The sequence below is a fragment of the Sus scrofa genome, chromosome 4, assembly GCF_054392235.1.
Source record: "Sus scrofa isolate SSC_HxYL_T2T_F1_AM1 chromosome 4, Sscrofa_HxYL_maternal_Yorkshire_Landrace_v2.0, whole genome shotgun sequence".
NCBI classification, from domain to species: Eukaryota; Metazoa; Chordata; class Mammalia; order Artiodactyla; family Suidae; genus Sus; species Sus scrofa.
Window position 1 is genome coordinate 131,073,268 of NC_139386.1, and position 23,520 is coordinate 131,096,787.

General features: G+C 42.4%; 1 protein-coding gene and 1 long non-coding RNA gene across 51 annotated transcripts in view; both read left to right on the forward strand.

Annotated features, from left to right (window-relative positions):
• The first annotated feature begins 814 nt into the window (after nucleotides 1-814).
• Nucleotides 815-23,520, forward strand: part of ZNF644 (zinc finger protein 644) — a 116,271-nt gene continuing 93,565 nt past the window's right edge. For 13 of the 50 annotated variants that reach the window (XM_085024066.1, XM_085024083.1, XM_085024058.1 and 10 more), the window contains exons 1-2: nucleotides 815-941; nucleotides 2,242-2,318. Coding sequence is in view for 2 of the 50 variants with exons in the window: in XM_085024057.1 (XP_084880183.1) it covers nucleotides 2,170-2,318 (149 nt within the window). In the remaining 48 variants the exon portion in view is untranslated. The other 37 variants (XM_021090268.2, XM_021090282.2, XM_085024077.1 and 34 more) reach the window with 14 other exon arrangements.
• LOC146404272 (uncharacterized) lies at nucleotides 11,255-16,614 on the forward strand. The gene is made up of 2 exons (XR_014844835.1): nucleotides 11,255-15,095; nucleotides 15,489-16,614. It is a non-coding gene; the product is annotated as an uncharacterized LOC146404272 (long non-coding RNA).

Below are 23,520 nucleotides of genomic sequence, written 5' to 3' on the forward strand. Positions count from 1 at the left end.
TCAAACATGTTAGCAACTTCCTGTTTGCCAGTTTAAAAGCAAAGCCAATAGCGCCTCATCAGTGTTTCTCAAAGTGGTCCACGAAACGCTGGCCTCAGACTCTCCGGTGGATACGTGTTTAAAAAGTTTTCTAGAACTCTCCCAGGCCCTACGAATTCTTTGAGGGATTAACCAGTATCTCAGGTGCTTCTTACATAACTAACTTGGAGATGCACAGCACAGTCAGTAATGCAAGGAGAAAGGATCCTCCCAGAATGGAGCTGGACCAAACCCAGGGCGCCTTTTTTGGAGGGGCTGTCCCGTGACCTGAGATGCTACCCTGGATGCTCCGCTTGTCCATCCAGCATCTCCCAGTAACGGGGCCCTTGAGAGCCAGAAACCCTGCTCTGCCGTCACTCTACGGCTGTGACGGGCGCTCTGGAGGTCCTCAGCTGTTCTCCCCCACAGCAGGGAAAGAGACGGAAGGGCGGCACGCTCGTGGCGGTGGAACTCAGACCCGGGCCTGCTCCACCTTAAAGGGCCTCGGCCTGCCTGAGTGCTTGGGTCTTGCAGAGTTTGGGCACCACCATATTTGGAGCGTGCCTACTTTGGGGCGGGGACCTCCTTGAGAGCGATGAGGTCAGCGCAGGGGGAGGTGACCTTGTTGGGCTCCTGGCACCCGAGAACAGTGGTGCACTGTTGCCGCCGCCCCCGTCGGTGCCCGCGGCCCAGGCGCCGCGGCCGCGCGAAGCCGCCCGCGAGCTCGTCGCCGGCCGCCCCCGGGCCCGCGGCTCGGGGCGAGGCGGGAAAGCGGCGCGCGTGCGCCGTGGGCCCCGGGCCGGCGGCAGAAGCGGGGCGCGCAGGGGGGCCGTCGGAGCCGCCGAGCGTACAGAGCGGCGCGTGACGCGGGGACGCCGCGCGCTCCCAACGTCGCCCCGGTTTGACGCACACGGCACCAAACTGTGAGTTTCGGGGCTCCTTCGGTCGGGCTCGCCGGGCCCCGCGTGGGCTCCGGGCGCGCGGGCCGCGGCGGCGGCGGGCCTGGGGGGGCGGCAGGACGCGGGGGCGCCGGGCCGCGGCGCGCGGGCCCGGGCAGCGCCGCCCCGGGCCGGTCCCCAGCCTCCGCAGGACGCGTCTTGCCGCACAGGCTAAGATGGCGGCGGCGGCCGAGGAGGCGGAGTTGGTGCCGCACAAGGAGCCCGGGCCCCGGGTTCGGGGAGGCGGCGGCCGCGGCGGCCGCGGGGGGCGGCGGAGCCCGAGGTGAGCGGCGGCCGCCGCCGCGGGGCGGGCCTCGCCGGGGCCGGGGGGCGGGGGAGGCTCCTCGGCGGCGGCGGCGGCGGCGGACCTGGGAGCGGACACAAAGGGGCTGAGCCGGGCACGGGGCTCGGGGGTTTTGTTTAGTCACATGCAGCCGAGCAGCCAGTGAGCGGCGGGGGGAAGGGGCCGAGGCCGGGCGGCCCGGGGCGCCGGGCGGGCGCCATTGCGATGCCCGAGCCGCGGGGCGGCCCGGCGCTGGCCGGCGGCGCAGGCTCCGGCGAGGAGGGTCCACACCCCGCCCCTACCGGGGGCTCGGGGCCGCGGGGCGCTCCCGCCCCCTGCCCCGCGAGCTCCTCAGCCGCCCGGTGCCCGGGCAGTAGGCGCAAGAGGTAAATCGCTCGAAGCGTTTGGGTGGCCAGGGGCTCGGTGGGTGTCCAGCTAAAGCTTTTTGCTTCTCCAGGTCTGATTCCCTGGCCTTTGGGTCCCTGGGAGCTTAATCTCTGCCAGAGGAAAGCAGGTGTGCTCCACTTCTCCCGTGAACCTGAAGATGAGTTGCCCCAGACCCTTCTCAGTGATTGGAAACTTAGGTGGTGGAGCTAACGGTTTCTTGTTACGAGACTTCCACAGACGACTCTCGTGGTGGGATCCATCCATGGTTTAGCGACATTAGTGGAAAACTTTTTTTTGGAACTGTTTTAAGTATCGTTGATGCACGCTTAGTTGTTATCAAACTTGTAAATTCAGATTTTCGTGTGGTCATTTAAGAAGTCCTCAACGAGAAGGTCAACGCAGTTGGCGGGCCTGAATGATGGGCCTGTGCTGTATACACGTTAATAATTTCAACAGAAATAACCCAAACACCGTCATCGATCCGGGCCAGTCCTAACTAATGCCAGGCTCGTTGCATCCGGATGATAGATTAGATTTGTGCTAATGGTTTTATTGCTTCTCCGCAGTAGTGTAGTTACAATTTTTTTTTTTTTTTTTTTTTTTTGGTCCCACAAGAAAAAGAGTTTTTCCAAAAATAGACAACTCACATTACTCAAAGAAAGGAAACCTGCTGTTTGCCTTCAGTGCCATGTGTAAGTATCCAGGGAACATGAGGGCAGCCATATTGCATGGATAGGTTTGGTAACAAAAAATTAGTTTATATAAAGAAGTTGCAACTTAGACTTTTTAATAGGTGAAACATGAAGACTTGACCACTGTTACTTCAGTGGTATACATATATATATATATATTTTGCTGGTAAAAATATGGTAGTGTAAGTTTTAGAATTTCTAACATAATTTAAAAGTTACACTGCGCTCACATCTACATCATACTTTGTATATTTGTAATATTCGAAGTATAAGAATTGCAAACAACTATCGTTTTGTTTTGGCCAGGTCACAGTAACAAGTTAAATTATTTGCTTGAAGGAATATTAACTCCTTTTTTTTTTTTTTGGCCACACCCATGGTATGTGGAAATGCCCCGGCCAGGAATCGAACCTGTGCCACTGCTGCAGCAGCGAGGAATCCTTAAGCTGCTGCATCTCAGGGGAACTTCCAAGGAAGGGATGTTTAAACACATCAGTGTTACTAACTTTAGATCTGGGTTCCAATTGAAATTTGAACTTTTCTGCATTCCTTAAAACTTTGGTTTTCCTTGTTTCCCCCCCCCCCAGATTTATGTTCCCCCACCTTTCAGCTTTTCTCCTAAGAGAACAATCTTGTATCAACAAATAGATGATATATTAATATCAGCAAAATTATTATTGAATCATTTAGCTTTAGCGTAGAGGGACTCTTAGAGAACAGCTAGTCGTGTCTTCTCTTTTACAGTATATTTAGGGCCAGGAATGATTAATGTTATAGTGGAAAATTGTCTCTCAACTTACACCTCAGTGGTCTTTTCATTGGTCACGTTGCTGGGATAAGGAGGTGACCACCTGCAACTGGTTATAAAACAGAAACAAAGGCATGTGTTTGAGAATACTTGTTAATTCGGTACTGTTACATTAATGGTAAATTCTGTGAAAACAATTAAAAACTTACATTTACCTTGATATGGTGACTTAGTTTTTAAAGTGATTTCCGGGGAAACAAATGCAGATACAAAATGCAGACATTTCAGGTAATTTCAAAGCGATGTTGCTTTTGAATTTTGAGGTTTTCAGAAAACAATCTTGACGCAGTAATTTGAAAAAACAGGTAGTTTGATAAGCTTCTTGGCATGTTTGAGGTAATTGCCATTACTTCCAATTATTACGTAAGAAATGAGATAGATGCTGAAAAGAATGATGCTAGCGCCTTTCATTTTGTAATAGCATTTTAGTTGGTTAATGGACATGCCTCTTTGCCCCCTGTTCAAGGCGGCTCATTAGGACTGACTAGTACTGTTGCTGAGGGTAGATCTGTAAGGTCTAGTAGGAAATTCAGCAAGTGGTTAAACTGTTCGTGATGGGATCCCACAATTACCTTTAACGTCCTTGGATATCACATTTAACGAAAACAGGTAAATTGTCTTGAGGGTTTAAAGCTGTTGTGGGTCATTTAAGGTACATTTAAGTAGTTGATTTTCTCCTGGAAAGGTCGGTGTATTTCTTCGTTTGAACGCTGTGGAAGCGGATTGAATTCTACTCTAGTGGTGTGAGCATTAGGATTACTTCAGATTATTTGTGATTATAAAGTGAATCTGTTACCTGCACCCCTTAACCTTTGCAGGTTTAATTTGCCATTCAAGTTATAAAAGAGGGAGAGTTTGGTTGTGGTTGAGTTGAGACTATGCTGGGTAACAGGAGGGGAAAAGGAAGGCTCAAGGACGAAGTGATGGAGTTACCTCCAATTTAAGATCTTTTCCAAGAAGTTGCTTGTTTAGGAGAGATCAGGCTCATCTTTTTTCTCTTCCCAAACTCCTGGTTAGCGTTTCTTCTCGGAATGTGACTCAAAAGGAAAACAAGGGGTCTTACTCTGGTGGGACTGCTTTTCTCACACTGCTTTTCAGGCATATCATAAGGCAGCTGTAGCTTGCACTGCATGCAGAAATTGGAGTGTTGAATTATCCAGCTCTAAGTTTTTAGACCTCTAGTTTTAGCAGTTCTTTAAAAAAATATTTAAAAATTTTTTAGCATTAACTATAAAATAAAACATGAGGATAAGGGAGGGATACTGTAATATTTTGGATAGATATTCAAATAAGCTCTGGGTTTTTTTTAACATTTCTTTCCTCACATTAATCCGCGTGGCATAGAGAATGTCTGCTTTGTAGATGGAGAATCTGTAACTAATGAACAATTATGTAGCAGTGACAGAAGCCGCTCTAGAAAAAGTGCCTTTTAATTCAGGTTTATTCAGAGAGAATAGCTGCTTTTAATAGTGCAAATCCTTGACACCATTGAATTTGGAGAGAACTGAGACTAAGTGAACTGATTCCAGCACTAGCTCACCCTGCTGGCTGGCTACAGTATTTCTCTTCTTCCCCCCTTAAAAAAACAAAGATCTCTTGAGACCTAGAAGGTAGAACACCAAATTCAATTTGTGGCCTTTCTTCAGCGCTGTGGTGTCGCCCTGAAAACAGGTGTATTCTCATCTCTCGAGCCTCTGCTCCTGTGCGGTTTCATTTTCTCTTGGGTCTGCCGAAGTTGAGCTGACATTACTATCCTCTTTGGATTTACTGGGAACTCTTTGGTGTTTAGGAGGAGCTCGTATGTTTTTGTACCTTTAAATTCAAGATAAAGGATCCTTTGACATTTGAAAGATGTTAGCAGGGAAAACAAAAAAATCCTGTGAGGTCCAGGAGGAGAAAAGCTGAGGATTTCAGGAGGAAGAGGAGGAGAAATGTGGCAGGGCAGAAGCAGCCCCCCCGTGAGCCTCTCTGGGAGTTAAGAGGCGTATTCCAGGGGATCTCTCTGGCACTCGCCCTCTGCTCGTCTCTGCCCGGCCTCATCTGTCTGCAAGCTGTAGCCTTCCCGTTTCATTTGGGATGCTTGGAACTGTAATCTTGTCAGTAACTTGTGAAAAGCATAGGTGAGTGATTTGTTTCTTGAAATTTAATTCTGCGTGTCTAAATTTTGGTACAAGTGAAGTTAGAGTGATAAACACAAGGTTTTAGGTATTAAGCTTTTTTCCGTATGTATAGCATGCATTGAAGTTGGAAGTACAGCTTTTTTTAAATTGAAATATAGTTGACATACAGTATTATGTTAGTTGCAGGTGTACAACGTAGGGATCCACTTTGAAAAACATTGCGAATGACCACCTTGCTAAGTCCGTACGCAGTTATTACAGTATCATTGACCATACTTCTTAGGCTAAATTTTATATCCTCGTGATTTACTTATTTTAAAAACGGATATTTGTACCTCTTGGTTTCCTTCACCTGTTTTGCCCATTCCCCTCCCGTCTCTGGCAGCCACCCTGTTTGTTTTCTGTGGAAAAGACGGCTTTTCAAAGACTTTGTGCAAAGTCTAGAAACTATGTTATGAGCCAGAAGTATAATTGAAAGGTAAAAGGTGCTTAATAAATTGTCGAGATTAAAGTGCAGAGTACAGAATGTATTTACCTGTATTTTTTCTATTTACCTAATTTTTATAAGAGATTGACATTTTTTATCCTTTCTTCCGGGGTGTTTATCCTTTTACTGAAAGCATAATACATATCTTTTTCATCAGTTTCTTGAGGGAAAGGTTAACTATAACTAGTACTTTCAAAACACCGGTTCCTGGCGAGGGAGGTGATTCCTGATTATTGTTGAATGGTTTGCGAAGGTGGATAAGAACCTTGCCCAAGTTGGAATTAATTGCCTCTTGCTGTCTCTTGCCTTACAATTATACACACACGTAAACACACACATGTATGTGTGTACACACACAAGAAATCATACTTGCATCTGTGTGTGTGTATATATGTACCTGTATGCACACACACCACATATATATGTATATATGGAAGCAGGATGGGAGGATAAGGTTTAAAAAGTGTGAGCCTTGAGGTGAAACTGGTGGGGTTAAAATCCACCTGTGTGAGCACTGCGCGGGTGGATTTGACAGTAATAACTATCTTCATGGAGTTTTAAGGTTTACATTACGGAATTCACGTGGTGAAGCCCTTAGCTTTCAGGTGTGAATGAATGTTGAGTACACGTGCGCTGCTGCGATAATTGCCGCCCATGTGTTTTCTGCGGTAACTGGAGCTCTTGGCCTGTGAGTGATCCGAAGTTGTATCCTCTCTGTAGTGTTCCACTTTTCGGCCCAGCTCTGCAAAGGCGGTCAGAGTTGATCACCGGAGCGCGCCGTCTCTGGTTCCAGCAGCAGACGGTATAACCAGGTTCAGTATTCCAGGAGCACGTTCCCTTTTCTGACCGTCAGCTGATGAGTAATGCGCTTGGGCATGAGGGCTCAAACTTCCGAGAGTTACTTCCCAGCCGGCGGGCTGGTCTGCCTTGTTAGGGGACGTCTTTGATTCCTTCACTCGCCCTTCGGGTTTTGACCGGGAGCCTGGCAGTGACCATTAAAGAGAGAAGCGGGCGCGTTGCTGTGTGTGTTTGTACCGTAGGTCCATATGCAGACCCCAGCTGCGAGGGAGGAGTGGCCTCAGTAGAAGAATGAATGTTATCTTTTCATTGCTTACTCTGGGCTGAGAACTTCCTCCAACAGCATATTTCCCTTTGCCATTTTCCTCTCCACGTTGCCCTTTGTTTGATACATGCTTATGCTGGTGCGGTCTTAAACTTATTTCCCACTTGAGTTTGTTTTTCTACCACCTACCTCCCCTGCCACACACACAAATTTTAACCTTAAAAAAAATGGTGAGGAGTTCCCGTCGTGGCTCAGTGGTTAACGAATCTGACTAGGAACCATGCGGTTGCGGGTTTGATCCCCGGCCTTGCTCAGTGGGTTAAGGATCCGGTGTTGCTGTGAGCTGTGGTGTAGGTTGCAGATGCGGCTCGGATCCCGCGTTGCTGTGGCTCTGGCGTAGGCCGGCGGCTACATCTCTGATTGGACCTCTAGCCTGGGAACCTCCACATGCCGCGGGAGTGGCCCAAGAAATGGCAAAAAGACAAAAAAAAAAAGAAAAAAAATGATGAAAGGCAGCTAGTAAAAGTACTTTTATGTTCACATGAAGAGGAGTGAGAGTATAAACTATTAGAAGTTCAATATCTAAAAAGTATTTTCAGGAGTGTGGAAAATGAAGTGGGGGGAGTCACTCATAAGTCACCCATAATCTTACCACCATTGTATAGTCATTAGTTTTAAAGGAAAAGGAGGTGAGACTGACAGTGATAAGCCTCTGCAGCGTGGTCCTTACCGTAGTGCTGTGATTTCGTACGCAGGGCACCAAGGTCTGACTTGGGTCACATAGAGAGCGAACAGCAGGGCAGCCGGCTTTGAGCCTAGGCACATCTTAATTCTACAGGTGAGCTTAATTCTACAGGTGAGCTTTGGGGACAGGGGAGCCTCCCTGTCCTTTCTGCACGTCTGTCCTTTTACATTCTTATGCATTTGTAAGTTTTATCTCCTACTTATAAAACTTATCATCATAAAAGTGTTTTTCTGCCCACCTTTATTTCAAGTGATGTCTTATTGCCCATGTTGTTTATTCATACCATTATATAAAGATTCTTTGTCTTGGCTGCTGGGCATTGGTACAATGACATTGGTCAAAATGGAAGCTGCTCTTTTTCTTTACTAAGTGACTAGATGATAAATAATCTAGCTTAATTAGAGCTAATACGCTCTAGGATTAGCAGTTCTACAGGTTTAATCAAAACTGATACATATAAAATGTCGGTGACATTTTTAGTTTATAGCCATATGAAAACAACTTTTAAAGTGATTTTATACTTTGAAATGTCTTAAGCTTTTTTGTTAAACGTCTTTAAAAAGTGATATTAAAATTAAATGGGCACTCAGATCCCATTTAGTTACTATTAATAATTCTTACTGTAATAATCTTTAACTTATAAAAGGAGAAAAGCTTAATATTGAATTTCTTATACTCATGGGGTGCGTGATGTATATATTAAGAGGTAATTTGTGGGGCATTTATAAGTAGATTGCATAGGTCAGCACTGCCTAGTGGAAGTACATTGAACCACAGTATGACCTAAATTTTTCTGTAGCCACATTAAAAAGTAATAATTAAAATGAGCATTGTTAATGCATTTTATTTAACCCAGTATATTCAGAGTACTATCATGTCTCCGTGTACATGCAAATGAGATACTTTATATTCTTTTTTCCCACGCCACGTCTTCCTAATCCAGTGGATGTGACATACCTGAAGCATATCTCAGTTCAGACCAGCCAGACCTCAAGTGCTGAGTAGTCATACATGGTTATTGTACTGGACAGTGCAGACACAGACAGCAGGGTCTGTACAAGTAAGGCGAAGGATGCAAGAGAAATTGAACGGCGTCTCAAAGGATGGTTGGGAAAAGTGTGCGGGGGGGGAGGACATTCCCATAGAGAAGTGAGGGGAGTAAATAAGGAGACACTGTTAGAAACCAGCTGAGAGAGCGTCTGGAATCCCGCTCAGGGAACTAACTAACTTGGTTTCTTGGGGGGGGTGTTGGGTAGATGTTGGAGGGAGCACATGTCTTGCACATGAACGCTTGATGAGTACTGAATTAGTATATAAGTGACTTAATATGAGGCAGAATAAGAAAAATGCTGGAAGAATATTATAAAGCCTTGTGGTTTTTCTAAGGGGAAAGAGTTGCATTTAGGGAGTATTGGTATTCTGTGATTAGAAATGTGATGGAAGGGAGTTCCCGTCGTGGCGCAGTGGTTAACGAATCCGACTAGGATCCATGAGGTTGCGGGTTCAGTCCCTGCCCTTGCTCAGTGGGTTAACAATCCGGCGTTGCCGTGAGCTGTGGTGTAGGTTGCAGACGCGGCTCGGATCCCGCGTTGCTGTGGCTCTGACGTAGGCCAGCGGCTACAGCTCCGATTCGACCCCTAGCCTGGGAACCTCCATATGCGGCAAAAGTGGCCCAAGAAATAGCAAAAAAAAAAAAAAAAAAAAAGTGATGGAAAAATGATGAAAAAGGATGCAAATTGAGAAAAAGGTTTTAGATTTTTTTTTAAACTATTACTGGTGACTTTTAAATGTTTTATTTATATATAACTTACATGTAGTGAAGTGCAGAAGTCTCATAAGTGCAACTCAATGAAATTCCGCAAATAAATACTCTCAGGTAACTTCTCCCCGGATCAAGATATATAACATTTTCTGCCCTGAAAAAGATGCCCTCTGCCCCTTCTTATTGATTTCCCCTCACAGACGTAACCGCTGTTCTGACATCCATCATCATAAGCAAGTTTGGCTTATTTTTGAACTTAGAACATATTTATCCATTTCCAGGGTGTGGAGAGCTGATGCCTGAATCTGTCTCCTTTCTGTTGGGCACTGTTGGGTGAGTCTGGAGGTAAATCAGATGATAGCTGGTTGGTACTATGGCCCTTCTTTTTTTTTTTTTCCCCCAGTGTGATATATATCAGCATCAGGGAGATGTTTGGTGGTTTTCATTAACGGTAACTCTTTAGAGGTTAATTTTATGACCAGAAATTTTGTTTAGAACGCAGAGACGTGAACTGCTTCCATGGGTAACATAACTGCCTGGCTTGCTCTCTCCACAGTGCTCTCTAGGCGTACAGCCCAGGAGTGAGTAGAGGAGGACTGGGACTGCCTCCTTATATAAGGGTTTCTGGGCATTGTGTAAGTCAGCTTTCAGGCATGCATTGCAGGTCACTTCCCAAGGTATGTGAGTGTGTCTGATTGTGATTTAGGGGTAGGATAACTTTGTGTACTTTGGTTTACAGGTAAGCATCCACTCTCAACCAGAAAGAGTTTGACATGATGTGTAAAGAGGGAGAATGTTACCTTAAGGACAGTTGCCCAAAGGTTGGGATGGTTAAAACCCGTGAAAGACACTTTGTAAGTGGATCTGCAGTGGAATGAATGGATCATGATTTTTACTTGCGGTGCTTGAATAATTTTTTTTTTCCCCAAATGGGATTAATGGTTACAGCATTGTTTTTCATAAATGTTCAGCACTGGAAACCCCTTGCAGTGTAACAATTTGTGCCTTTGGGAGAAAGTTTTTTTTTTTTTTTTCCCTTGAGATGTATTATAATAAAGTTGTAAAAAGTACATAACAATGAAAATATGTATCTTTACACTCTAGTATGCCTAGTTTTGAGAAATAGATATGTTTTGTAAATTGTGCCAAATGGACATGAAAATATTTTCTCATTGATGTTTGAACTATAAATGTTTTTGAGCTTATGAATGAAAATATTTATATAAAATTTTGTTTTTTGGAATTTGTATGAAGTTTGCTTAACACACTCTTGCTCTAAGAATTTTAATTGTTGTCCTGAAGAAATAAAACCTCATCTGTGAACTTTTATTATGTAGGTTTTGTATTTGTGAAGTATAGAAGGCCAAAGCAAAACTGGTTAGACATTGAAAAAGCATGGTTATGGTTTATAAAATATTAAAGCTTTATATAATAGCTTTTGGGGGCTAGATTTAGAAAATTACAAACAAAACGATTAGCATGTTGTTAATTACAGCTTTACTACCTGACTTCTATGTGAAGAAAAAAATATTTAGGGGTGTTCTCTTTGGGTTGTTTTAAAAAATGAATGTTATATTTGAATTTGGTTTTAGGAGATTTAATTTTTTTGTATTCATAAAAACCCTGTTTGCAGGGTTGTATTTCTTCCAACCTTCACTTGTTTTAATTAGATTAACTATTATATAAAATTCAGGTAGTACCACCCTAGGGGTAAGAATGCAGATATGCAGAGCAAGTGGTATGGTTCCTGCTTCAAAGAGGTCATTATCTAAGATATGACGGAAAGAATATGCTTAATAATGAAAGCTTGAATTACTGAGCTGACACAAAATCAAATGAGTGGTGTATAGTAAGACTGGAAAAGCTGCTTGGCTTTTATCTACTAAGTTTTTATCTAGGGTTTGAAGAAGTGGCAGGCATAGACTGGTGGAGGGGAAGGGAGTTTGGGCGGGGGCAGGAGTGTTAGCACAGAGCTGGCACCTGGGGGATGCAGGTACTTTCCTTGTGGGAAGTAGAGACTAATTTAAATGAACGTCATGAAAATAAGGTTTATAAGGTTGTGGCCTGAGCTGGAGGAATCTGAAAAAGTTTGGATTAGAAATTAGAAGTAGGGAGTTCTGCTGAAGGCCATTGAACATAACTGCATGAAGGAAACCGAGGAGATCAGCAGCCAGATGCAGCGGATTCAAGAGACGGAAGTGAGGAAACGGCCGATTAGAGCCGTTTGTCATCTTGGTGGACGGGGCAGGGAGGGGGTCTTAAGAATAAGACCCGGTAGTTTTAAAACAAAGCAGGTGAAGTACGTGGCTCCTAAGTTTGTGATGCCAAGTCAAAATAAGAATGGAACGATTTTATTATCTGGTGTTGAAAACAAACTTACCCGGAGACATGGCTTGCAAGTAAGTTGTTAACAATGATTGAGGGACATCTGCCTTCTTAAACATATTGAACAAACTTCGAACACTAAAACCCAAGAAAATTAGGCCATAGTGATATTTTTTTTAAATTGCTAGTACTTTCAACTAAAAATATTTGAGATTGACTACTAAGAAGAGCCTGTAATTTTATTACTAACTTTTGAATTATAATAGTATATTTAAGCCATGGTTTAAGAGACATTCTAATTGGTGTAGGACTTGGTGTGAAAACAGCATAATAAAAACAAATAATCTGGATTACCAATGTTTAAATTTTTAAGAAATAGGTACTTGTATTAAAATTTAGGAACAGTTGAGGAAAAACTCCTTTTTTAGGGGAGAAATCCCTAAAATATAGTTCCCTCTGGGCAGTAGTAGTTTTTGATATGTAAGATGTAACATGTTTGTCCTTACTGGAGTTTTTAAGAGTTCTTAACTTGAATGTATACTGTGGTCCCACAGTGAGTATGATTATCCTTAGAATTAGAAAAATATGGGGAGTTCCTGTTGTGGCGCAGTGGAAGTGAATCCGACTAGTATTCATGAGGATGCAGGTTCAGTCCCTGGCCTCGCTCAGTGGGTTGGGGATTTGGTGTTGCCATGAGCTGTGGTGTAGGCTGCAGACCATGGCTTAGATCTGGTGTTGCTGTGGCTGTGGTGTAGGCCAGCAGCTGCAGCTCCGATTGGACCCCTAGCCTGGGAAGTTCATGTGCTGTGGACGTGGCCCTAAAAAAAAAGCAAAATATGAAAAAATATGAAAGTGATATAATTTTAAAAATCTGTCTTTTTAAGAGTTAAGTAAATACAACCAAGTTTAGGAGTTAATAGAGTCTTCCAGTTTTAAGATATTACATCAGTCTTATAAAAAGTTTAGGAATTCCCATTGTGGCTCAGTGGGTCAAGGGACCTGCCATTATTTCTGTGAGGATGTGGGTTCAGTCCCTGCCTCGCTCGGTGGGTTAAGGATCCACTGTTGCCACAAGCTTCTGCGTAGGCTGCAGATGTGGCTCAGATCTGGTGTTGAAGTTGCCATGGCTGCAACTCCAGTTTGACCCCTGGCTGGGAACTTACATGTGCGACAAGTGCGGCCATAAAAAGGAAAAAAAAAAGTATATATATAAAATATCGAAAGTGGATATTTTAAACGTTCTCACAGTTAATATAAGCTTAACCTCTCTCAGTAAAGAAGTTAGTGAGGTTTCTGGCACATGGTAAAATAGGGAAATGCATTTGACTCCATCCCAGTTACATGTTGAAGCAAATCAGCTAAAGCAAAAAGGATAGGTTGTCCCCTATCAATGGGGAAAAGAGTTCATCCACATCTCTGAAGTTTGGGGTTTCTGTGTAGATAGATGGATGAGAGCAGAACTCTTTACTGTTCCCTGATGATTGGATGAGCTAGTGGCGTGGGAATAGGAAGCTTGCCTGAAAGCCCTGCCCTGAACCTCTTCCTTAAATAATTCCTTATTTATACTTTTGTATGGTTGCAGCCTTACTGAAAATAGACCCATCCTTACCTGTATTCTCTGCATGCTAAAAAGCAATGAAAAATCATTACATCAGTGAGGAGAGGCAGCAGTTTAAAAGGGATGGAAACTAGGAAGCCAAGTCAACTATTGCCAGTTCAGCTGATGCTACTGAAACAGCTCATACAAGAAAGAGGTAGAGGAGGAATCAGAAGTCTTATGCCTGGCAGTGAATGACTTAATGGTGGCCTTGCCAGGAACAGTGATGCAAAGGTATGCTAAATAGATGTCCTTTGGTGTGACATTGCCTGCCTGATCATCTCCTGGTTCGTCTCATTTTCTAAGCCTTATGCACCAGCTTTCTTAGGACTTTGACCCAATATCTTTCCAACAGCTTTTTCTTAATTGGAATTAATTCCCCCCCCTCCTCCCCTTTACAAATTGAATTTAAAATTCTTGTTATTTGGTTTTAGAAGAGTTTACATTGAAGTAAAATGACACAAACATTGAAAATAAAGGAATAGCAAAAATAGTGTTAAAACTTGCAAGTTTCTTTCATTTCAAGCAAAGGCTAAAACCTTTCTAGGCCAAAATCTTTGATTGAATAAAAGAACATTTTTAATTAGTAAAAAGTTAGGACCACTAAACTATAAGGCTTGAACTTCTGTGTGATAAACTCAGGTGGCACTGAAGCATGAGATAGTTTCTTTAGAGAAATTAATAGCATCAGTCTTTTCAGGAGACTTCACCTGTCAGAATTTAATAGATCAAGTAAACAAAAATTAGGGCTATAAGATTTGAATAGCAGTATGCTTTGTTTAATAGATGTATGTCAAACTTTGTTCGCAATAAAGAAGTACAGATTTTTTTTTCAAATTTCCGTGAATTAAAGAAAAATGTGTTTTAGGCTTGAAAAGGAATTTGAAATTTGAAATTAGAGAAATTGGATGGTTCAGTATTTTTTTTTTTGCAGAAAAATTTATTTTTTTAGCTTAATTATTTTTATTTTTTTTCCATTATAGCTGGTTTACAGTGTTCTGTCATTTTCTACTGTACAGCAAGGTGACCCAGTCACACATACACACACACATTCCTTTTTCTCACATGATCATGCTCCATCATAAGTGTCCCATGTGGCTCACAGCATAACTACTTGGCATTGTGTCTATATTTCTTGATTATAGTATAGAAAAAGTAGATATTAAAGCCAAAATGATTACAACCACTTTGACAAAACTCTTATGACCTACCAGAACTTGAGCCTAAATTTCATACCGAAAATTGAACAACAGTGAAGACATGACACACCAAAACTGAGGACTCTCCTTTTAAACATGGTGAATTAAATTACCATTTGCTTTGATGTCACACCCTTACTGGAATTATAGTAACTTTGTTTTTTAAGGACAAAACTGGACAGTTGGTCACAGAGGTAAAATGTTGGAAGCTGGAAAGCAGCAAGTGGTAACTGACTTCGTAGAGTTGAGAAAACTCACCTTTGCACTTTGAGTGGGGAAGGCCTAGAATTGGTCTGGAATTGTGCCGTTGAACACCCGGGTGCTTCAGGAATTAGTGGCTGCAGATACCTTGACACAGTTGTCTGAGGGTTAATAGCAGGTTAATATTCATGGTGCCAAAGAAGAGGTTTCTTAACCTTCATCCAAGTTTCTGCTCTGACATTCAGAGGGAAGCTCTGGTTAACGATGTTATGCTCGAAACCAGAGAGGATTGGGTGGAAACTTACGTGTTGAACCGGGAATCACGCCCAGTACCTTTTCTCCTCCGGGTGCTAAGGATACTGGATGTCAGGCTCCTACCCCCTGATAGGAGGTGGGGTGGTTCTTCCTGCTGTAGCAAGCTGATGATGGGGAAGAAAGACCAGCAAGCTGACGACGGGGAAGAAAGACCAGCAAGCTGACGAGGGGGAAGAAAGACCAGCAAGCTGATGACGGGGCAGAAAGACCAGCAAGCTGATGACGGGGAAGAAAGACCAGCAAGCTGATGATGGGGAAGAAAGACCAGCAAGCTGACGACGGGGAAGAAAGACCAGCAAGCTGACGAGGGGGAAGAAAGACCAGCAAGCTGATGACGGGGCAGAAAGACCAGCAAGCTGATGACGGGGAAGAAAGACCAGCAAGCTGATGATGGGGAAGAAAGACCAGCAAGCTGACGACGGGGAAGAAAGACCAGCAAGCTGATGACGGGGAAGAAAGACCAGCAAGCTGACGAGGGGGAAGAAAGACCAGCAAGCTGATGACGGGGAAGAAAGACCAGCAAGCTGATGATGGGGAAGAAAGACCAGCAAGCTGACGAGGGGGAAGAAAGACCAGCAAGCTGATGACGGGGAAGAAAGACCAGCAAGCTGACGAGGGGGCAGAAAGACCAGGAAGCTGATGACGGGGAAGAAAGACCAGCAAGCTGATGATGGGGAAGAAAGACCAACATCTAATAACCGATGGGGGGGTCCCCCAGAGAAATCATCAGACTGATCATCTCATGCCCATACCTGCCCATTAACACAATTTCTAGGCAACTTTAAATTCTTTTCCATTAAAGTTTATCGCAAGATACTGAATATAGTCCCCATGCCACACAGTAGGACCCCACTGTTTATTCCATCCACAGCAACTGCATCTGCCAATCCCAGACCCTCAGTCTGCCCCCCCCAACCCTATCTGTTTTCTGTGTCCATGTGTCTGTTTCTGTTTTGTAAATAAGTTCATTTGTATCATTTTGTAGATTCCATATGTAAGGGATATTATACTTGCCTTTCTCTGACGTCACCTAGTATGATAATCTCTAGGTTCATCAACTAGGCAACTTTTAAGTGTTTCATTTTTTATTTTTTTAAGATTAAAAAATTTGTTTTAATACATTGATTTTTATTTTTTTCCATTATAGCTGGTTGACAGTGTTCTGTCAGTTTTCTGCCGTACAGCATGGTGACCCAGTTACACCATGTATGCATTCTTTTTTCTCACATCATCAGGCTCCATCACAAATGACCAAACGTAGTTCCCAGAACTACACAGCAGGATCTCATTGCTAATCCACTCCAAAGGCAACAGTCTGCATCTGTGAACCCCAAGCAGCCCATCCATCCCGTTCCCTCCCCTCATTTTAAAATATGAAGCTAAGGATCAAACATTTTAGGATAACCATAATAAGAAAGGGAAGAAGGAAATATGAACAATTCAAGAAGAAAACTTCTTTTGAAAGTTATATGTCTCTGGAAGAAGGGATAATTTTATCTTTGACCATGAAAGGATGCTAGTTTAAAAAAAAGCAATCCTCAGAAAACAGAGATGAGCTCAGACATTTAGAATGTGAAATAATAGAAGAGTTAAAAATTTAGGATATTAAACTTCTCGTAGAAGGTTAGAAGATAAAATTGAGAAAATCTTTTCACAAAGTAGGCCAAAAAGAAATGTAAAGTAGGAGAAAATAAGAAAATTAGAGAATCACTCTTGATTAAGTTCAACATGAAAAGTCAGAATTACAGCAGGGGAGGAAATGGATGCAGGAAATTATTTAAGAATACTTGAACGAAGATCTCGCATTTACAAATGGGAAGAACTCAGCAGGCACAGCATAAGTGACTGGAAGAAAACATCAGAAAAAGTACATCGTGATGGAATTTCAGACTTGAGAAATAAAGGGAAGATCCTAAAAGCTTTTGGTTGTGGAGCATATAAGAGAAATGAGGAATCAGTAACATTGGAAAATAATTGGTAATGAAATAATGCCTGAAAATCCTGAAGGTGGAGTTCCCGTCATGGCGCAGCGAAAAGGAATCCGACTAGGAACCATGGGTTTGCTGGTTCGATCCCTGGCCTCGCTCAGTGGGTTAAGGATCCGGTGTTGCCATGAGCTGTGGTGTAGGTTGCAGGCGCAGGTCAGATCTGGCGTTGCTGTGGCTGTGGTGTAGGCTGGTGGCTACAGCTCCGATTTGACCCCTAGCCTGGGAACCTCCATGTGCCTTGGATGTGGCCCTAAAAAGACAAAAGACAAAAAAATAATAATAATAATAATCCTGAAGGCAGGTTATTTCCCAAGTACTAATTCTGTACCTTCCCAAGCTGTCAAGTGTGGGGAGTAGGCTAAAAATATGAAACATGAGGTTGTTAGAGTATTTACTTCAAATGCACTGTATCTCAGGGACGTTACTAAGGTCATGGGTTCAATCAGAATGATGGGGTGGAGTTCCCGTCGTGGCGCAGTGGTTAACGAATCCGACTAGGAACCATGAGGTCACGGGTTCGATCCCTGGCCTTGCTCAGTGGGTTAACGATCTGGCATTGCCGTGAGCTGTGGTGTAGGTCGCAGATGCGGCTCGGATCCTGCGTTGCTCTGGCTCTGGCGTAGGCTGGAAGCTGCAGCTCTGATTAGACCCCTAGCCTGGGAACCTCCATATGCCGCTCGTGCAGCCCTAAAAAAAGACAAAAAAAAAAAAAAAAAAGTATCGATGAAGCTTGCCACATCAGTTGACTCTTCCTTTCACTTGAACACCTAGAGGCCATTGTAGGATTATTAATTGGCCTAGTTTCAATATAGTTCTCAGGGAACTGGGAGACCTGAGGAGAGGTAGAACATTCAGTCAGTGGTGCTATCAGAACACACAATGTTTATTGATGAAGTTTGCCATCTTATGTGGGCATGGTTGGTGGTGACCCAGAATGGTAATATCAAAGATGGCTTGTCACAGGTCACCATAACAAACAGAATGATAATGAAAAAAGTTGAAATGTTGGAAAAATTAGTAAAATGTGACACAGACATGAGTGAGCAAATGCTGTTGGAAAAATGGTGCTGATTTGCTCACTGCAGGGTCACTACAAACCTTCAGTTTGTTAAATACACATCTCTGAAGCCCAATAAAACAACATATGCCTGTAGTTTGTCTTTTTTGGGGGGGCTGGGGTCAGCCTGTAGCTTAGAATTTTGTTAATTTTGTTGATATTTTCAAAGAACAAACTTGATTTCATTGATATTCTTTATTGTGATTTTTAATTTTTTTATTTTCTGTTTCATTTCTGCTGTAACATTAATTATTTTCTTCTGTCTTATTTGAGTTTGATTGGCTTTGTTTCTGGTTTCTTATGATGGATGGTTTGGTTATTGATTTCATATCTCTTAGTGTAGGCATGTATAACTATAAATTTCCCTTTAACCCTGCTTTCACTGATCCCATCAGTTTTAGTGTGTTGTGTTTTTGTTTTCATCTCAACATATTTTTATAATTTCCCACGTGATTTCTTCTTTGTTCTCTTGAATATTTAGAAGTCTGTTGCTTAATTTCCACATATTTGTTAATTTTCCAAAATTCCTTATTGATTTCTGGTTCCATTCCATTGTAGTCGGAGAACGTACTTCATATGATTTTATTCCTTTTGAACTTACTGAGACTTTTTAAATGGCCTAACTTATGATCTGTACTGTAGAATGTTCCACATGCACTTAAGGAGTTCCCGTTGTGGCGCAGTGGAAACGAGTCCGACTAGTAACCATGAGGTCGTGGGTTTGATCGCTGGCCTTGCTTAATGGGTTAAGGATCTGGCCATGAGCTGTGCTGTAGGTTGTAGACGTGGCTGGAATCGGACATTGCTGTGGCTGTGGTTGAAGCTCTGATTTGACCCTTAGGCTGGGAACCTCCGTGTGCCACAGTGCAGCCCTAAAAAGCAAAAAAAAAAAAAAAAAAAAGGAAAGCAATAATAGAGGCATAAAGGAACAACAACAGAAAAAAATCTGTTGGAAAACAACTGCAAAAATCATATGGAAAACATAAATTCTTCCTTATCACTAATTACATTAAATGCAAATTAATCACATATTCCAATAAAAAAGCAGAGATTTGGCAGAATGGATAAAAAAACACAATCCAACTATACGCTTAGAAGAGAGACTCTTCTGATTGAAAGACAATTTAGATTCAGTAAAAGCATAGAAGAAGATATACAATGCAAACAGTAGCCAAAAAAACAGCTGGAGTGGCTATATCCTTATCAGATACAAGATAGTAAGAAAAAAAAATCACTGCTAGAGACAAAGAAGGATGTGCTACTACTGTCATTCAAATTATGTCTTTATAACCACGGCACATGGTGGTTCCCAGGCTAGGGCTGAATTGGAGCTGAGGCCGCTGGCCTACACCACAGCCACAGCCGCACCAGGTCCGAACTGTGTCTGTGACCTACACCAAAGCTCATGGCAATGCCAGATCCTAACCCTGTGAGCAAGGCCAGGGATCAAACCTGTGTCTTCATGGACTAGTCAGATTTGTTTCCACTGAGCCACGACAGGAACTCCTTTATATGTCTTCTAAATCCAGGAAAAAGGAAGAGTCATAAGCTTTAAAACGTCGCTGTCTTTTATATTTACTTACCAAGTGACCTTTACTGTGCTCTTCATTTCTTCAGGAGTATTTGTGTTACTGGCTACTGTCCTTCCATCCTTTAGTATTGTACAGCAGGTCTGCCAGCAGCCAGTTCTCTCAGTTTTTGTTTATCTGTTGAGTATGTCAATTTCTCCTTCATTTATGAAAGGTAGTTACAGAATTTTTGGTTGACAGTCTTTTTATTTTCAGGACTTTGAATATGTCCTCCCATTGTTTTATGGCTTTCATGGATTCCAATGTGAAATTAGCTGTTAATTTTATTGAGGATCTTTATGTGACAAGTTGCTTATCTCTTAGCTTCTTTCAGGACTCTTTTTCTTTCTTTCTTCCTTCCTTTTTTTTTTTTTTAAATGGCCACACCCTCGGCATATGGAAGTTCCCAGGCTAAGGATTGAATCGGAGGCACAGCTGTGACCTATGCCACAGCCATGGCAATGTCAGATCCTTTTTTTTTTTTGGTCTTTTTAGGGCCACACTCATGGCATATGGATGTCCCCAGGTTAGGGGCTGAATCAGAGCTGAGCTACCAGCCTATACCACAGCCACAGCAATGCAGGATCTGAGCTGCATCTGATACCTATACCACAGCTCACAGCACCGCTGGATCTTAACCCACTGAGCAAGGCCAGGGATCAAACCTGCGTCCTCATGGATACTAATCGGGTTTGTTACCACCACTGAGCCACAATTGGAACTCCCAACAAATCCTTTCACCCACTGTGCCAGGCTGGAGATTGAGCCACAATTGGAACTCGCGACAAATCCTTTCACCTACTGTGCCAGGCTGGAGATTGAAGCTGCAACTCCACAGTGACCCAAGCCATTTCAGTTGGATTCTTAACCTACTGTACCACAGTGGGAATTCCAGGATTCTCTTTGTTTTTTTTGGACATTGTGTATGATGTACTGTACCTAGGTGTGGGTCTTTTTGTGTGTGTGTCCTACCTGTGTTTTCATAGCTTTGGGGGTGTTTAGGTTGTTTTCCATTAAATATGGGTAATTTTAAGACATTTTTTATTCAAATAGTCTTTCCACACTCTTCTTTCTCCTCTCTTCTTCTGGATGTTGAATACTGGTATTCTTAATGATATCCTCAGTTGTATGACACACACTTTTTTTCCCTGCTCCTCGGAGTAGATAGTCTCAATTGGTGTTTCTTCAGATTCACTGATTCATTCTTCTGTCTGCTCCCATCTGATGCTGAAAACTTGGAGTGAATTTTTCACTTTTGGTATTGAACTTTTCAACTCCAGGATTTGTTTCATATCCTCATGGATATTTTCTGCTTGTTAGACATCCCTCTCATACTTTCCTGTAGTTCTTTTGACATCATCTTCCTTTAGTTCTTAGAAAATGTTTAAAATAGCTGATTTACTTCTCTGTCTCCTAAGTCCAATGTCTGAGTCTCCTCAGAGACATGCCTTTTTTTTTATTTGTACGAGCCATAACTTGATTTTTTATGAAAATAATCTTGTCATTTTTTGTTGAGAATATATTTTCAATAATGTGGCATCTCTGATGATTAGATATTCTCGCCTCCCCAGTATCTGTTGTTACTGTTTGTTGTTTGTTTAGTGGGGTTTTTTTGGATACCTGATTCTGTAAAATACATTTCCTTGTCATGTGTGGCCACTGAATTCTCTACTCAGCTTAGTGGTCAGTCAATAATTGGACAGTGATTTCCTTAAATGTCTGGAACCAGTAAGTCTCCTAGTCTGTGTGTGTGTGTGAGTCAGAGCACACCTTCAGCCCTCAGCCAGGAAATTTTTAACTGTACCTTACCCTTCATTTCCCATTTGTGCAGAGCTTCCAAGTTAGCCAGAGGTGAGTGCCTAGGGCCTTCTCTGGCCTTTCCTGTGATACCCACAACCTAGGGCATGTGTGTGGCTCTGGGCATACATTTGACTATCCAGATTCTCAAAATATATTGGAGCTTTTCTAAATCCCGCCTTTTCTTTTTAAGCTTTGCAGTTAGCCTGCTTTTCGTCTCATTTGTTACCCGCTGCCTCAGTCAGCTATAAAATGATATGATTGCATCTAGTTATTTTTGCCATATGCCCTTGGGGAAGAGGCTTTATTTTTCGCATTAGGTAAGCTCTTAGAGCAGATGTAAAATAGCTTTGGGAACGGGGTCTTTCAGGAAACCACAGACGTGTTAAATAAAGACAGCCCTCTGGGACTGTGGTAGTGAAGGGGCTCGCCCTCCTCTCCCGCCCTCAGGTAATCGCCAAGCTGCTGGTTTTGGGGGCTTGGGGACTGTTGGCTTTTAAATCTACGGTGGAACCAGGGTGAGAGGGTGGGAACAGGGCAGAGTAAATGCCGGAAAGTTTACTAGTCTCCTTGAGATTCAGCTGTCTTTCTTGAATAAACTTCCCCCGGATTGCCGCGTGCCTTTGGTTAATTTCTAGATTTTCGAAAATGTTGACTCTGTTTTTGTCAGTATTCTTGTTGGTTTTAGGGACGTGATTTTCGAATATCATTTTGATGTTTTTGCTGATGTCTTTCTGTTGAGTTTTCCAATTTCTTTTATATTTTAGATATGAATCTCTGTCAGGTATGTAGTTTGCACCAACTTTCTCTAAATCTGTCGCAAAGTAAAGGATTTTCATTTTGATGAAGTCCAGTTTGTCTGATTTTTCCTTGTAAGGATCACGCATTTGTTATTTCTAAGAACAGTTTTCTTTAGATCCTGATAATTTTTCTATTTTCTACAAGATTAGTAGTATTGTATCTTCCATGTAAACCTAGATTAACATTGGTATAGAGTGAGATTTAAGTCAGTGTTTTCTTTCCACAAATATCCAGTTTTTCCTGCACCATTTGTTGAAAAGATTTTTTTTTCTCCATTGAATTGCTTTTGTGCTTTTTTTCAAAAAATCAGTTACTGGAGTTCCGGTTGTGGTGCAGAGGAAATGAATCAGATTAGGAACCATGAAGTTGCGGGTTCAGTCCCTGGCCTTGTTCAGTGGGTTAGGGATCCAGCATTGCTCTGAGCTGTGGGGTAGGTTGCATACATGGCTCGGATCTGGCATTGCTGCGGCTGTGGCATAGGCTGGCAGCAACAGCTCCGGTTTGACCCTTAGCCTGGGAACCTCCATATGCTGCAGGTGCGGCCCTAAAAAAAAAAAGACAAAGACACACACACACACACACACAAAGATCAGTTTTCATCTTGATGTAGAGCTGTGGTATAATTTAGAGAGGTTACATAAGAGATATAAGAGGGTAAGTCATTTTCTTACATAGGAAGTAATCAACGCCAATGAAAATTCAAGCTTTAACTGTATTGTTTAGAAATTGGGTAGGAGGAACCTCACTAGTTTGTTTTGCATAACAAGCTTTATTTGATTTTTCAAATATGTATTTGCATTGCTTTGATTAATTAAAAACAAAATACTATAGGATAATGCCAGTGCCTTCCCTAGGGGAACATTCAGAGACTTAAATGTCTGTATTTTTAGTTGTGAAACATTTTTACTCTGGAAAAATACTTAGAATAGTGCCTGGGAAAAACGTACAACTTAAGTTTTCAGAGTGCATATTTGCTTAATCACCCCTTTGTCGAAAATTACAGCATTGCCAGCCAGATCCTCCACTTGGCTTCTTATCAACCAGGCCTTTCCTTGTTGAGGACACTCCCATCCTACCTTTCCTGGTAGTCACTTTTTGCTTTATATTTTTACCATAAAAAAGACATTTTGGAATTTTTTTTCTGTTGATGAAATTATAAAAATGGATCCTGACTGTCCAGCATTGTTTGTGAGATTTATTTCTATTGTTTCATATAACTATAGTTCATTCATTTTCATTGCTGTAAAGTACATGAGAAAAGAAAAGCTTATTCATTCTACTTTTTATGGAAATTTGAGTTGTTTCCATTTTTAGGTTGTTGTAAATAATGCTGTACATTTACATGTGCATGTCTTCTAGTGCACACAGG